At 51.1% G+C, this 15,026-nt stretch overlaps 1 protein-coding gene across 5 annotated transcripts in view; it reads left to right on the forward strand.

Moving 5' to 3' along the window:
• Positions 1 to 436: 436 nt before the first annotated feature.
• PKD1 (polycystin 1, transient receptor potential channel interacting) overlaps positions 437 to 15,026 on the forward strand; it is an 87,496-nt gene continuing 72,906 nt past the window's right edge. For all 5 annotated transcript variants that reach the window (XR_011741436.1, XM_071815063.1, XM_065850260.2 and 2 more), the window contains exon 1: positions 437 to 731. Coding sequence is in view for 4 of the 5 variants with exons in the window: in XM_071815063.1 (XP_071671164.1) it covers positions 478 to 731 (254 nt within the window). In the remaining variant the exon portion in view is untranslated. The remainder of the gene's footprint in view (positions 732 to 15,026) is intronic.

The following is a 15,026-nucleotide window of genomic DNA, read 5'->3' on the forward strand; positions in this document are numbered from 1 at the left end:
CGGTATCCCCCGCACCACCTTGCCGAGCACGGCCCGGGGGCCGCCTGGCCCGGGACCGGCCCAGCGCTTCCCTCGCCCCGGCCCTCGCCGCCGCCCGGGGCCGGTCGGGGGGCGGCTGCGCGGCGGGGGCGGCGGGGCTGGAGCGGCGCCGGGTTTCCGCCGGGCGGGAGGCGGAGCGGGGGGGAGGCGGCGGCCGCGGCCCGGGCGGAGCGCAGAGCCAAGCGGCGCCGGGCCGGGGCTGTCAGCGCGGCGAGCGGGAGCCCAGCGGGCCGGGCCGGGCGCCGCCGCCGAGCAGCGCTGCACCGCCAGCCCCGCGGGGAGAGGCCGCCATGGCGGGCGGGCGCTGAGGCAGGCGGCGCGGAGGCGGCGCGGAGGGGCGCGGAGCCGAGCGGCGGAGCGGGGCGGGGCGCGGCCGGGCCCGGCCGGGCCGGCCGGGGGAGCGGCGGGCCGGGGCCATGCCATGCCCGTAGGGAAGAGATGCCTTTTGGAAATGGAGACACTGGATCACAGCGCAAACATGGCGTCCCCGCGGCGCGGCTGCCCCTCTCGGGCTGGTGCCTGCTCTGCTCCCTGCTGTGCGGGGGGCTGGCGGCGGCCCGGCAGCCCCCGGCCCCCGCCTGCCAGCCCTGCGTCGCCGGCTGTACCTGCACCGGCCCCGCCTGCCTCGTCAACTGCTCAGCCCGCGGGATGGAGCGCCCGGGGACCGGCTTCCCCGCCGCCGCCACGGCGCTGTGAGTACCGCGGGGTGGGGGTCGGGCCGGCGGCCGCTGCGGGCGAGCGCTCGCTGCTCGGAGCTTTATCTGTCCTCGAGTATTTCCGTGTTTTGCCTTGGGCCGTGGTGGAGATGGGACGCGTGACTGCAGGGACAAGCATGGAGAGAGACATGGCAGAAAGTTTGCCGGGAGCCCGGTCGGACACGGGCAGGAACGGCCCAAGTGAAGCAAAAGCAAAAGCTCTTTCAATAGGTGTTAAATACGCGAGCCCAGCTTCAGCTCGGGGAGGGCGAGCACGGCGGGCTGGCGGCCTCCAGAGTCCCTCCTGGCAACGGGGATGCTCTTGGCTTCGCACCTGGAGAAGCGTTTTCAGGATTCAGCCCAAAACGGGTCATCTCGTACCGCCGCTCATGTCTGGCCAGGAGCTGGCGAGGCCAGGGGTGCGCTGGCCACACTGGGGACCCCGGTCCCAGACACCCCACGGGTGCTTGGTGACCCTCAGGAGAAGGTTCCCCATGGGTACTGTAAAGCCTGTGCTGCAGAGGCAGGAGGTTTTGTACCAGGAGTTTAATTTCTGAGGTTCTGGGGGAAATCACAGTTAGAGGATGGTGTCGGGAAATGGGCAGCTGGACGTGGTTTAGATCCTTTTAACAGCAGATCCAAAACACTCAGTTAACAAGTTAAAATAAAAACTTTCTCCATGGAAGCGCTAGGGTGGGATGTCAGTTGTTTGTGTCCTGATGCTGATTTTGTTGTTTTTGGGAAAATCGGTCAGAAAGGGATGTTTCTTGGAGGGTCATTAGAACGGCCCAGATGCTCAGTCACTTAAAGTTACTGCGTGATGCAAAAAAGAGACTTTGGGGAAAAGTATTTTAAAAAAAATTATTTCTGAACCTAAACTTGTTTTCCTTAGGAAGCAACTTTTTTGTTCTTGAGGAGACAAAAGCATCTAGTGATTCATGTAGGAGAGATGACGTGGGGCCTGGCGCAGTAGAAAAATTGCCCTTGAACTAATTTCTTCTGGTATTTCAATAAGTGAAGGGTCTGCTTTTCTATTTGGATATTCTTAACCAAGTTTCCACTTTTTAGTGTCAATATAGATTAAGAGATATTGCAGAAGTTGCCAAGTACCAAAGTAAACGTTAAATTTTAGATTGGGAAGATATATCTAGGCTGACTTCAGGAAAATGTGCGCATCTCTAAGTCCAGCAGACAAGGTGCTTTCCAACTGTTTTCCTACAAGAGACATTTAGACTTTTCCAAACAAACTAGCCATTGTTTATTGCAGAAAGTCCCTAACTTGGAAAAACTGATTTTTATTAAGGGGTTTCTGCATTGTATGATCTGTTGTCAGTTGGACATGGGGATCTACAGCTCTGCAGACTGAATGTGCTGTTGTGACAGAGGTGGAACGTGCCAGCGCTTTGCTGGTCACTGGTAGAGCAGCCTTCTGAAGACTGTGATGATAAGTCCTTCATTTGGCTTTGTAAGGATTTGGGGTTACTAGAGTGTGTTTCTGGGATTATTAATTTCAGTAGTAAGTGTTTGAGACTGTTTATATTATTGTTGTTTAGAGGCGTTGAGTTGTAAAAGCTCCCAGAACGTTTTGGATTAGATCCTATTCTGCGATGACAAATTGAAGTCGGACATAAAGCTCTTGCAGGTCAACAAAACAAAGTGGGAAGGGGAAATCTGCTACAGCAAATGATAACTGAGCGGGCAGGAGAGTGTTCGGGACATCCCGCTCTGCTCCCGTGGGGAACGGGGAGTTCACAGCGCTGCCGACAGCTTTGCCCTGCCGAGGGGTGGATGTCTTGGGGATCCCTCTGTGCACAGTCGGCGCTCAGCTGAGGAGTCTGCGCTGGGAATATTCTGGCGTGAGATGCGCTCTGGTGTGACACTCGGGTCTCCCCTGCTCCTCTGTTTGACCTGCCGAGGATGGGGAAGAAGGGACGTGTCCTTACATTGTCATTATAACCGTGAAAGATTTACGGATCAATTTCGGTTGGAATGAGAGGGACTCTGGCTCATGACATGGAGAAGTTATGCAAGCGGTTTTGTCTATTCATGTTCTCTTTACTGAACACTGACAGATAAAGTAAATAACACTTTTAATGATTTGCTGTCTATTCTCTCACTAGAGGAAAGCATTTTCTTAATATCTCAACAAAACATTTTTTTTATTAGTCTGAAATGAAAACAGCCTTTAGGAAGCCAAGTTCAGAAAACTGGAGGTGCCGAAGGTCCCAGATTCTGTAGCAGACGCGGGTGCTGGCAATCACACTCAGCAAATGCGATACCATAGCTCTAGAAGTAAGACCTAGGAAATGAATTCCTCTCGTATCCGACATTATAGACGCAGCAACTTTGAAGAAATAAATGCCGTTTTCGGCAGCGCTGTTACTAGGAGCACAGAAGGAGTGCCCCATCCAAAGAATCACTAAGGAAATGAGCCGGGCTGCTTGCAGACAGCCGTACCTGGCTGGGAGCAGTCTCCAGGCAGACGGAATGGGAATATTGGCCCCCTCCCATCGCCAGAGTTGGGTTCTTGAAGCGTAACACAAAGTCTGGCTGGAATCAAGAGCAAAGTCTGTTTTTCCAAATAATCTGCAGTGTGCAACATAAAAAAAAATCACCACTCAATACTTCAAGAGCAACAGGATTCAAGTAGCAGCATTTGCACTTCTGAGTTTCCCCATCTGCAGAACGCTCTGATCTGATCTCTTTTCAAGTGCTCTGCTTGCAGGGCTACCGGATTTTGTTCGCATTTACTTTGAGACTCAGCTGTTTCATGAGCTGGTATCGCTTCTTTCATTCCTCAACTGGAAATAAACCTCGAAGATTTTCTGACTTTCCTTTGCAAATATTGACTGTTTCTGACACATCTTTAGAATCGTCGTAGTTTTGAAGTGGAGATTAGAATCTCGATTTAAGGACTGGAGTTGAAACTCTGGTATTTTTCCCTCGTTAGCGTGGAATACTGTTTGTGGATGGGTGAGGAGCTGCTGAGCCCCGAGCTCTGCTATCACCACGTCCTGCAGAAGCAGAAGCTTTGCAGATTTGCGGGGTCAGAGCTTTCATCCAAAGCCCAGCGGGGTGTTTTGTGGATTTGGCGGTGAGCCCTGGGGTTACAGTGCCTAGCCGGTGACTTCACCTAAGCAAACCTTCATAAAATAAACAGATTTTATGATTCAGGAACCTACAGTCTGTGAGATTTTAAATTTCAAGAGTTGGCAACGATTGGTAGATTTTGCTATTATGTGATGCAATAAAAGCCTTTTCAATGCTCAAGGTGTCTTCAAAAGCTATCGGGGGGGAGCGGGGGGGAAATCCAGTTAAAACTGCAATCCAATTCAGAAGTAATGGCATGTCTGTACAGTAGTGTCCAATCCACAGAAGCAAAATAGCTTTACTGCTGTTCCTAGAAAAAACTTAAACCAGCCTGGAATGTCATTCTTATAAGAAGCCATATCCCCAGTGAAAACAAAGCTGTGTTTCTCTTTTGTAAGAAATTCTGGAAGGGGAAAAAGGCCCAAATGAGGTGCTAGATGAATATTTTGCAGACGAGATTCATTCAGCCTGGGGAAGGGACAAATCGCACAAGCAAATTGTAACTATAGTTTGAGCACCAAACAGGGAGGTAATTCTGTGTTATTCTATCAGAGCACAATGGTCTCTGGTGTTGGTGAAGTGTCACCATCATGTCATTACAACAGCACAAGCAGAGGTTTGCCTTGGTTATTGTGCTCTTTCCTAAGGCTGCAGAGGAATTCAAGGGCTGTTCCACCACTGAGAAACTTTTTAAAATTAAAACTTTGAGAGCGTTTTTGGTGGTGTTAAAAAGTGTACCAGCAAACCTGTCCTGCTAGGTAAGAAGAGGTGGCGTTGGAAGGCGTTCCTGCTCCGGGGCAAAAATTGCAATTAAATAATCCTGAGCAGCATCAAGGTGTTTAAAGGCTTTGTGATTTGCAATTTGGTGCAGCCAAACCTACAAACCCTTGTAGTGACAGAAAACCAGGCCCTAGGAAACCTTAGCGGGACATCTCCTCGCCCTGGTGGGAAGGTGGTGACATGGGACACCGGCTCTCTGCCTGCCCCATCCTTTGACATCTGGTGTATTTTTTACCAGGCACTGTTTGCAGTGATTTTTCTCCTGTATTTCCTGCAATTTTCGAGTTTATTGGTGGTGTCTTTCAGCCTGTGTTTTTTTCCCCATGGGAGTGAACAGTTTCTCCAGCTGAGGAGTCCCTGCCGGGTCTCTCCTGATTCACTCAGCTGCTTTCGTTCTGCTCGCACAAAGAAGGGTTTTAAAAAGAAAATCACTTCAGAAGGCAGGCGAAACAGACTCGTGTGGTTTGTTAATGCTTCTCTCCCTGTTTGCCATTTCATGGGATTCCTTGTTTTATCTTGTCTTGCTGCATTTTCCACCCTGGAGTTTCTGTAACGTGTTTCTGCGTCATCCTTTCTCCATTTCTTCAAGCTTTGTTGTCCTTTGCTTCATTGTTGCAGTTCAGCTTTATTTTCAGTCTCTTATTTACCCCATATGTCTGCAAACATTTCTCTGAGTTGTGAATAGGTGAATAAGAAAGTAAGCGGGGGTGAAGAAGGACAGCTCAGGAGCAGAAATGTGCTTTTTGCAGTGCCGGAGAGCTGCACAGGGAGAGGTTCTTGCTCTTATGGTGGGGAGTGTGGGGGACACGGCACTTGTGAATTAATCCATAGCCAACAGCACGATCCAGGCAGTCGCTGTCAGGCTTAAAGAGAAAATTTCTGTCTCTTCCACAGTGGAAAGTTGGCGGCTGCGCTTACGGAGCTACTGCTGTTCGGAGGAACGGCTGCTGCCCTGCATCAGCCCACCCTCCTCCCGCCCCACAACAGCCCAGCTTTCTCGCTAGGCTTTGCCGAGCTCAGACTAAAGGCTGCAAAGCTCCAGCAACCGCAGCTGCTGCCCGCGCTCCCCTTGCAGCTTGTGCCGCCTGCACGGACATCCCTGCTGGACATGGCTGCCCGGCCCAGCAGGAGGGTGAGGGCTCCAGATCAGACACCCCCAGCCCTTATTTCTTAACCTGCCTTTGCAGGAAAGGATTAGCTTGTTTTTCACATCGAAGGGCTGTTGTTTACTTAAACACCAAGTTGGCATCTCCGTTTGCCAAAACTAAAAATGTCAAATTGAAATATAGCGTTAGTTCTTGCTTTGCACAAAAAGCATATGATTACAGCCATTCCCATTTTTTTAAGGGATAACTATCATCAGGAAGAGCATCAGCAACATGCAAGTTGACCATCTGTAGCATTTGTGGTACGTTATTGGGACTGTAACCAGTAAACAGATTCCATCCTCACTATCCAACTCCTCCCTTTCCCCCAAAAGATTGCATCTATTTTGATGATGTGCTACCACTGGATTTAAACAGAGATAATCAAAACAAAGTATAATATTCTCCAGTCAGCTATTTCTGCCAGTCTAACAGTAAAATAGTTCCCCTCAGGTTAGGAACGAGTACGTCTCTTTGGTTTCCTGGCATCAGGCCTAGTAAGAACTTCAGTAAGCTGAGATCAGAGACGAAGTTTCAGATGTGGCATGCGGTCTTGTGTTGTTCTGTTTAATCCAATGTCATTTTTGATGTAATTAGCAACCCGTGTTAAGATGGCGCGATACGCCGGTTTGCTAACAGCATTGGATGGAAGGAGATGACGATGTTTGTTCACCGTGTGGTGATGAATATCCCACCTACGGCATTTTTCAGCCTGTGGGATGATCTGTAGTGACATGAATTCCGAATCCAGGCCAGGACTCAGCCGGCCTGTTCCTGTCCGTTTGAAATCGCAGCTGGACACCACACCATGGCCCGTCTTCCTTCTGGCGGCAGCGGGCAGCTCGTCTTCCACCCGTTGTACAGGCAGCTCCCTGCATGGAGAGTGCGTTTGGCTCCACACGGTGCTGTTTGGCGTGTGGTGAAGTCGTGAGGTCTCAGTGCTGGTTTGGAGCTGAATTACCGGACCCTGTGCCCCTCCTTGGACAGACACAGCTGGTAGCACTTGCGGGTCACCAGCGCTGGCCCCTGCGCAGCTCCGCTGCCACATCCCCTGGCAGCACCTTAGGCTGTGTTTGCAGGGAGAACTTCTGCAGATCCAGAGCAAAAAGCAGCTTTCCCTGCAGCAGAGAGACAGCGGAGCCTGTTCTTCCTCTCCCTGCTGCATGGGGTTCTGTGAACACCTTTCCCTGCTCAGTCAGGGGGCACAGATCCTGCTGGGAATGGGTTAAATAAAATAGGTTCTGCTACAGCAAATGTTTCATGGTGAGGGAGAGGTGGGAGTGGCTCTCCAAAAGAGGATCTGGGGTGTGGGTTGAGCCCTCCTGAGGGAGGAACCCGGGGAACAGCTAAGCCTGGGAAAGCAGAGCCCAGACTAATTGTGTTGGCCAAAGTTGTGAGTTCCTCTCGCAAAGCCTCGGGAAGGGGGTGGGCTGAGTCCGACCTGAAGGGTGAGGGTTTGGGTTTAGGTCAGGTTGGTGACAACACCTGTGTCTGGTCCCGTCAGGGACCATGTGTGGCAGCTGCAGGTGGTTCCTGCTGCTCTGCAGACAGACCTGCGGGGTTTGCTGGCGAGCAGGGGAATGTGCTGAGAGTCTAGGGGATGCATCATTTACCTGCTGCAGTGATGTGAGCACATCGGTCCCTCTCATAGCTGAAAAAACCCCCACGATCGTTCCTTTTTGTGTATTTATTTTTGTAAGGCAACCTTGTGTTGCTTGAAGGAGCACTGCAGAAGTGGCTATTTTTGTACTGCTCCGTTCATCTGCTTGCCTCACAGCTGGGCTCGTGCTTTCGGGGTGGGATACAGCTTGGCCTTTCCAAGTGTGGTTTGGAAAAAACAGATGTTTCCTTTGCTGCCTCTGATGCTCCCTGGTGCCACACATCCAGCAGCAGGACATGGCGCTGGCACCCAGGCCCTGACCGCGCTCCGTGGTGTCTGTGAGCTGTTTGTGGAGCTGCCGGCAGAACTGGCCACACGAGTGGTGACATCCAGAGGACACCCGTGGCTCCCCTAGAACCTGGCTTCCCAGTCTCGCCGGCAGAGTCTGGGGCCGGTGTGCTGTCTGATGGGGATGGACGGTCACAACCTCATGGGTGGCTGCTGTGCTCCTGCCCAATGGCTGTCACACACAGAGGCTGTTTGTGAGCAGAGAGAACCATCTGAGCCGCACTCTTCAGCCAGTGCCAGGCAGTCCGTGGGGTGATAAGGATAATAATCACGGGCCCCATCCTGTGCCGTGTGCTCCCAGCACAGACCGTGTGCCGCCTTAGTCTCCTGGGCCTTAGAGAGCTGAGGGAACAGATGGAAACCCTAACAAGAAGGAAAATAGAGAGTCTCCGAGAAGTGTTGCAGCCACGTTCCCTCCACTTAACTATGCTTTTTACTCCCCCAGACACCTCTGTTTATGCTGCATTTCTTGCTCAGAAAGAGGAGTGGGATGGGGTTTTTGGGACAGTGTCTTGCCAATGGGGGTGGTGAGAGCCTGGCCCAGGCTGCCCAGAGAGGTGGTGGATGCCCCATCCCTGGAGACATCCCAGGCCAGGCTGGACGGGGCTCTGAGCAACCTGAGCTGGTGAAGATGTCCCTGCTCATGGCAGGGGTGGCACTGGGGGAGCTGGGAAGGTCCCTTCAACCCAACTGTTCTGTGATTCTGTACTTGCACAGGAGCATTGTGAAGACACTGTGAGGAGGGTCCACGTCACAAAACTGCCCTTGCACCCAAGCCATAGCACAATTCAAAAGAAATCTTTTCCTGTTTCCTTAAGCAAAGCAAAGCACTGATCTGAAATACGATGCAGGGTGATTCCCTGGGTGAAGACTTTCCATTGGAAAATGTCTTGGCTCCTGACCAACCCTCTGTACACAATCCTCTATAAAGCAGCTGTAGAGGACGGCTCATTATTGCTACCTGGGTGATTTCCTAGAAGGGACTGTTGCAGGAGCAACAGGTTGGTGAAGCCCTTAGTCAGGATCACTTCTGCATAATAAAAAAGTTCTGCATCCTCCCAGCCGGAGGAGGCAGCTGCAAGTAGAGAGCCACTGAAATGAGCAATGTGACGTTGGCCAGAGATTCATAAGTAATTAATTAAATCTGTGCAGATCAAAGGTTTCTATCAGAATGTGGGAACATTATTTTACTCCTGCAGAGGGAAAACATGAAGTCACTGGCTTTATGAACTGAACTCTGCCTAGATTTGCAACCCCTGATTGCATGGATCAGTGCAAAGTTTGTATCAGAAGTCTTAAAAAAGTTCGTATAGACAAAACTGAGGTGGTGAGACAAAAGTTGGAAGAAGTCAAGGATTAGACTCTGTTAGCCTTTCAGATGTAAGAAGATTCACTGTAGCTAAGATATGCGGGTTGTGTTCATACCAGCAGTACGTAACTGAAAAAGGATAGTGCTGCCCCTTTGTTAGTGAAGCTGTTCAGGGCACAGCTGGTGTCGGGCAGCTCGTAGAAGCAAGGCTGGGACTGCCTGGGCGGGACTGGCGGCTCTGCTGGGCTGACACAGCCCGCTCCTGAGGTCTGATTTACAGAGAACACACCCCATTTTTTGCAGGGAGTGCCAGAAGCATCACTTGTTCTTGAATCTGCATTTTTCATACAACACCAAGTGACTTCGGTAGCCTGACAGCCAGACCCCGAACTCTGAGAGCCTTGGTCCTCACTGCTGCCTGTTGTCACTCATCGCACCCAGCAATTAGCCATTTCTTGAAAAGTTTTCTGCCTTTCCAGTGCTTGCTGGAGAATGGACTGTCAATGTCTCTGTCCTTGGACAAAGTAGTTTCTGATTATATGCACAGATTGCATGTGATACAGCCATCAATTTATGTTGCATCACCTTGGATTTGCTTTGTGACCCCACGTTATGCAGCCAGTCAGACTGGGGTGTTGTTCTCTGGCATAGTTTAGAATTTGCAGCATTTAAGTGTTAATTACAACGAGCCATCAGATCTCTGAAACAAGCCCACAGAGCCCACTACTGTCCTGTCTTCCTGTGGATCAGCTCTGATGCATCTGAGCCTGTAGCTTGACCCCATGACTTCAGAGAGAACTGGGAGAGGAGACTGAGTTTGGAAATTAATCCCCAACACCCGTGTTCCCACAGGATGCAAAGCTTCCCCTGAAGCAGACACGCTCTCTTGGCTGTTTGGGAAAGACCTTCTGTAAGTTGTCTGAGAGTCCTGGATCTTTTGTGGGCACGCAGCCCTGCTCCAGATCCTCTCGTCTTGCAGGTTGCTGGTGCAGATCAGCAACACGGAGCATCTTTTTCTCTTTGCGCATAACTGCTGTCCACTCCCATGGCGAGAGGAGGTGGCAGTGAAGCCCATGTTACATTTATTGACTTTCGATGCAGTTCCTGGAAGCCGGTAAATCCTGCAGCAGCCGCGGAGGCTGCGCACAGCTCAGTGCTTGGGGCCAGGGCTTGATCCCCCTCTGCCCTTCTCCCCTCCCTGTTGGGGAATTGCAGTGCGTACCTTGGCTTGGGAGAGAGCCGAGCTACTGGGGGCAGTGTTGTCTAACAGCTGGAACAGGAGGGGACTGCGGGACTCCTGGATTTGGTTTTGTTTTCAGTTCTGACCCTGGTTGTGTGGGCTGGGCTGTGTTTGATTCCCCCGCACTCCGTCTCCCTCCCTGCGCCATGGGGCTGGTGCTGCCTTGCCTTGCCTTGCGGGAGTGTTGTAGCGGTTATTGATGGGAATTTAATGCATGCACAGGGCTTAAATGCTTCGCTGCTGGATGCATGCCCTGGATTTCTGATTCCTACTTGCTTGGTGCTCTGTCATCCTTGTGAGAATTGGGGTTTTATATGTGTTGCGCTGTGAGCCCTGGGCCGATTTGAAACCTTGCAGGGCTGGGTGCTGTACACAAACATACCAACTAACAGACCTTATCCTCGGGATCTTGCAATAAGAATAGACAAGGTAAAAGAAAAAGGAAATCTTCCTGTTTTTCGGCTGGGTAAGGCTGTAAAAGCTTTATGCTCAGAGGGAGTGAGGGAGTTGCCCGAGGTCACGCAGGGACTTTGTGTCCGAGCCCAGCGCTGAGCCCTTCCAGTCGTCCGAGGGGCAGCTGTGCGTGATGAACACGAGCGCTCGCACGTGCACGAGGGGCCGAGCTGACGTGAAGGGCTTGGGGTGTGAGGTGACTTGCTGGGGGTGCACATATATCTGCTGGGAAACAGCTGCTGGGCTGGGTTGCTGGCAGCAGCGGTTCCTTTCCAACAGGAGCCCCTGAACTTCATTAGTCACCAACAAGCAGCAATGCATCCTGCTGCCTGTGCAGCGTGACATGAGGTATGAACTGCAAGTAACTGATCCATGAAGGCAAGGGCCATCCTGTGGAGTAGGAGGGGTTTGGTGGGTGTTGGGTTGAGCTTTACCACCACGAGCAGTTCTGGAGGGACCTGTGTGTTCAGCCAGGGTTCTGTCTGAAAAGAGGTTGTAATGTGGAGGGGGTTGGTGTCTTCTCCCATGTAACAAGCGATAAGATGTGAGGAAATGGCCTCAAGTTGCACCAGGGGAGGTTGAGGTTGGATCTTGGGAACAATTTCTTCCCCAGAGGGCTGTTGGGCATTGGAACAGGCTGCCCAGGGCAGTGCTGGAGTCACCATCTCTGGAGGGGTTGAACAGATGCCGAGATAAGGTTCTCAGGGACGTGGGTTAGTGCCTGAATTAGGTTAATGGTTGGACTTGATGATCTTGAGGGTCTCTTCCAACCAAAACAAATCTGTGATCTGGCTGCCACTGGTCTGTAGCATCTCCAGCCTGGCAAAGCTGAGTTTGCTAGTGCTGATCCCGAAAGCAGCACCACCGGGCTTAGATGTGGTTCATTTTGGAGTGGGGAGAGCAGCACCCAGCCCATGGATCCTTTGCTACCTTGTGCAGAGCTGTCCTTGCTCCATCCCCTGCTCCTGGTGCGTGTGGAGGTCCGGTCTCCACAGGACTGTGTCGGGACCGTTCCTCCATGGTGACCTCCAGGAATCAGGATTCACTTGGGGAAACTCGGCGTGACAAGAGGAACAACATTGCATCATGGATTTGTGGCAGGGTTCTGGATTAATCATTACTGCACTTAATGTGTTTTAACTCAAAGCCAGAACCGTCCGCATCACCTGACCACTCTACAAGTCCAACCAGTGGAGTATCAGATTTTGGCATGGCTTTGCTACCTGGAACTGGGGTTTCTGTGGGGGAATGGAGAGCAATGGTTAATAGGTAGGATGGAGTTAATAATTTACTGAATTCCTTAGCTACAGACTCTCTCCTCAGTCTATTTTTTTTTCTTGGTGCATTGCTGGAAAGGAAATCGGGGTATGTGAAGCAAAACCATACTTAACAAGTCACAGTAGCCCTGGTGTGTGCAGGATTTCTTGCCTTTCGCTGAGGGTGGAGCTCCCCTGTGGCAGCAGATGCTTGAATAACCTGATAGAGCCGAGCAGTGCTAGGAAATGTGATATATCTGCACCTTTCACTTGGGCTGCTTGGGCCAGAGACTGCAGGAGGAAATGTCTGGCCTTTCACCATCCTGAGACTCAAGGTAAAGATCTGTGCTTTTCTCGCAGCAGTCAGTGGCATCACAGCAACTCAAACAGAAATGGGAAAACTTAATTAATAAAATAGTGAGGATGCAATTCCTTACAGGAGCCCAGCCCTGCCAGCCAAAATGTGAGTCAGCTACCTCTCATAAATCTCAAGATTAAAAATAAACCAAAAAAGGCCAAATGTTGCTGCCTTCTGGGTTTTGAGCCTGAAGTCTTATGTAGGAGACATTTGGAGGCATCTGTACTTCTCAATAAGGAGATGCAGAGGGGAAAAAAGACTTCAGCAAAATAGAAGGAAAAAAGTAGAGATTATAATTGAATGTAATGACTCCAGGAGACAGCTTTAGGGAAGCCACCACTTCTCTTAGGGCAAGGCTGAGTAAAACTTCTAATTCCCTTTTTGGGGTAAAAGTGGGTAATCTAGAGGCAGGTGCAATGGGACTGGTGCAGGTTTTGAGGCTGCTAAAGAGGCAGCTGAAATCTTGAGGGTCGTTTTTGGAGGATTTATTGTGTGATCAAATGGATTGTGTGACATTTCTGCTCTTTAGAGGTAAATATTTAATCTGTAGGTTTAATGGGAAGGCAAGTTCCTCCAGCTCCCTCTTTGATTTCCGAGGTCTCGCCCGTCCTTCCAGCCTCACCTTCTCTATGTGCTCAGCTGGGATATCTCACCAATATTTTTCTCGGGACTCCAGTGACAAATTGTGATTGGAAGCCCATAGTACATAGGTGTGAGAGCAGATTCAGGCTTTTCCTGTGCCCGGAGAGCTTGTGAGCCTGTGAATGCCAAGTCCAAAGGCTGGTGCCAGCCCCTGGTGTCTGCACATAACAGACATGGACGGATGCTTGTGTAGCCAATTGTTTCCCATTTGAAACTACAACCCCTAATTGCTCACTGCGAATTACTGGGACTGCCCACGTGGAATTTTGTGAGACAGCGTAGTTAATGGGAGAGCAGAGGGAGCATTTAAAAGCGTGTTTGGTGATATGTTGAACTAAGGGAGATTTGTCTAAGAGTACAGATGTCGTTAGATGGGGAAATCTTGCTGTGGTTCTGTTCCCCCCTTAGGATCCAGCAGTTGTAGGGTTGGGGCTGTTTTCACATCCAGAAAGGTAGACTATTACAAGAAAAGGATGGATTTAATTTACTGACAGTTTCTTGCCCAGCTTTTTCTGAGATTTTCAAGCTCCCAGGTAGGATGAGCATCCTGACCCTCTCCAGGATGATGGAATCCATCCTCACCTTTTCCAGCATGGTGGCATCAATCCTGGCCCTCCCCAGGATCCTGGAATCCATCCTGACCCTTTCCAGGATCCTCTGGGAGCTGTGGTTGTGCGGGGAGGGGCTGCTGGCACCAGCTCTGTGGTTGCATTTCTTGGGAAGTCTCTCCTGGTTCTTTCCATGCCATTTGTGATGTTCCCAGCCTAGTTTGCCTCCTCCATTACGGTGAAGCCACAGACTGACCAGGAGGGAGAGGGTTCTTGAAGGGAGGATTCTGAAATCACCCAAATCCACAGTTCAGAGACATCCAGTTGCAAAAGGCTTTTCCTGGTTGGGAAAAGTGTCAGTGCCACAGGGTGTTTGACACACCTCTTGTAGCAGTGACCTGTAGCTCTTCATGTTCTTCCTTCTACCATTCTGTCGTGCTCTGTCGCATCAGTTGCAGTTGCCCCTTATCTGATAAAAAGCCGCATTTGCACATCTCGTGTGCTCCCTGAGCCAGGGGATGCGGCAGCTCGTCCCTGCACCTCCCCGCTCGCAGGTTTGCTGGGGAGTTCCTGTCCCGGCACACTGGTCATCACCCCCCTGGTGCTCTGCTGCTCCGCTCTGCTCTCCTGTCTGTAATGACAGGCAGATGGAGCCAAAAAAAGCCAAATGAGAATGAAAAACAACCCAGTTGGTGTTAGTCATGCTGCAGAATGCGTTAGCAGTTCAATAGTGGCCTTAAACACCTAGTGGGATCCAATTTAAACCCATAAAAGTGAGGAAGTCCGGACTTGGAGCCTGTTCTTCTACCTGTCTAAGCAGCCGTGTGTGTAGTCACTGTGGCACAAGCAGCCTGGGAAGGTGTTGGGATCTCTTTTTGCTCCATTAAACAATTGTCATTTGTTTCCAAGGATTTGATTTTGTTACTCCTCCTGTTTCATGCGGCAGGAAATTAAAAAAGCACCCAGACACACACGAGACCTCAGATGCAGATTTTTATTTGCTTAAATAGTGCTGAATGTGGGAGCTGGGACAGCAGATAGCTTCACAAAAGTGTCCTAAAATTTGATGGTTCCGAATGTAATAAAAACGAAATCCATTCACTGGCACCTGAGACCATGCGATCGGCTTCTTTGTGATATGCGGGGATGCTGATCGCATGTACTGACCCTTCCCTGCGGTCACAGCCCGGGCCACGGTGTGGCCGCCTGATTTCAGTGCTTTGCCTTCCTACATCGCTGCATCTGCTACACACCTTGGTGAGATACCTCTGTCTTCAAAGGCTTCCAAACCCCGCAGGAGCTGGGGAGCTGACCTCCCCGTGAAGAACCCAAAATACCTCATATTCTTCAGAGTAACCCCTCAGTCTCCCCCAGTCTGTCCCTTACAGGGTATCAGGAGAGGGGAGGAGTGAGGACGGAGCTTTGCCAGCATCCCGCAGCATCCCCAGATCCCTCTGCCTGCGGCCGTGCCGCTTGGGAAGCGTTTGCCAGCCGGGACCGGCAGTTCGCAGGAGTTTTCTTGG

The sequence above is a fragment of the Patagioenas fasciata genome, chromosome 15 (assembly GCF_037038585.1).
Source record: "Patagioenas fasciata isolate bPatFas1 chromosome 15, bPatFas1.hap1, whole genome shotgun sequence".
Lineage (NCBI taxonomy): Eukaryota > Metazoa > Chordata > Aves > Columbiformes > Columbidae > Patagioenas > Patagioenas fasciata.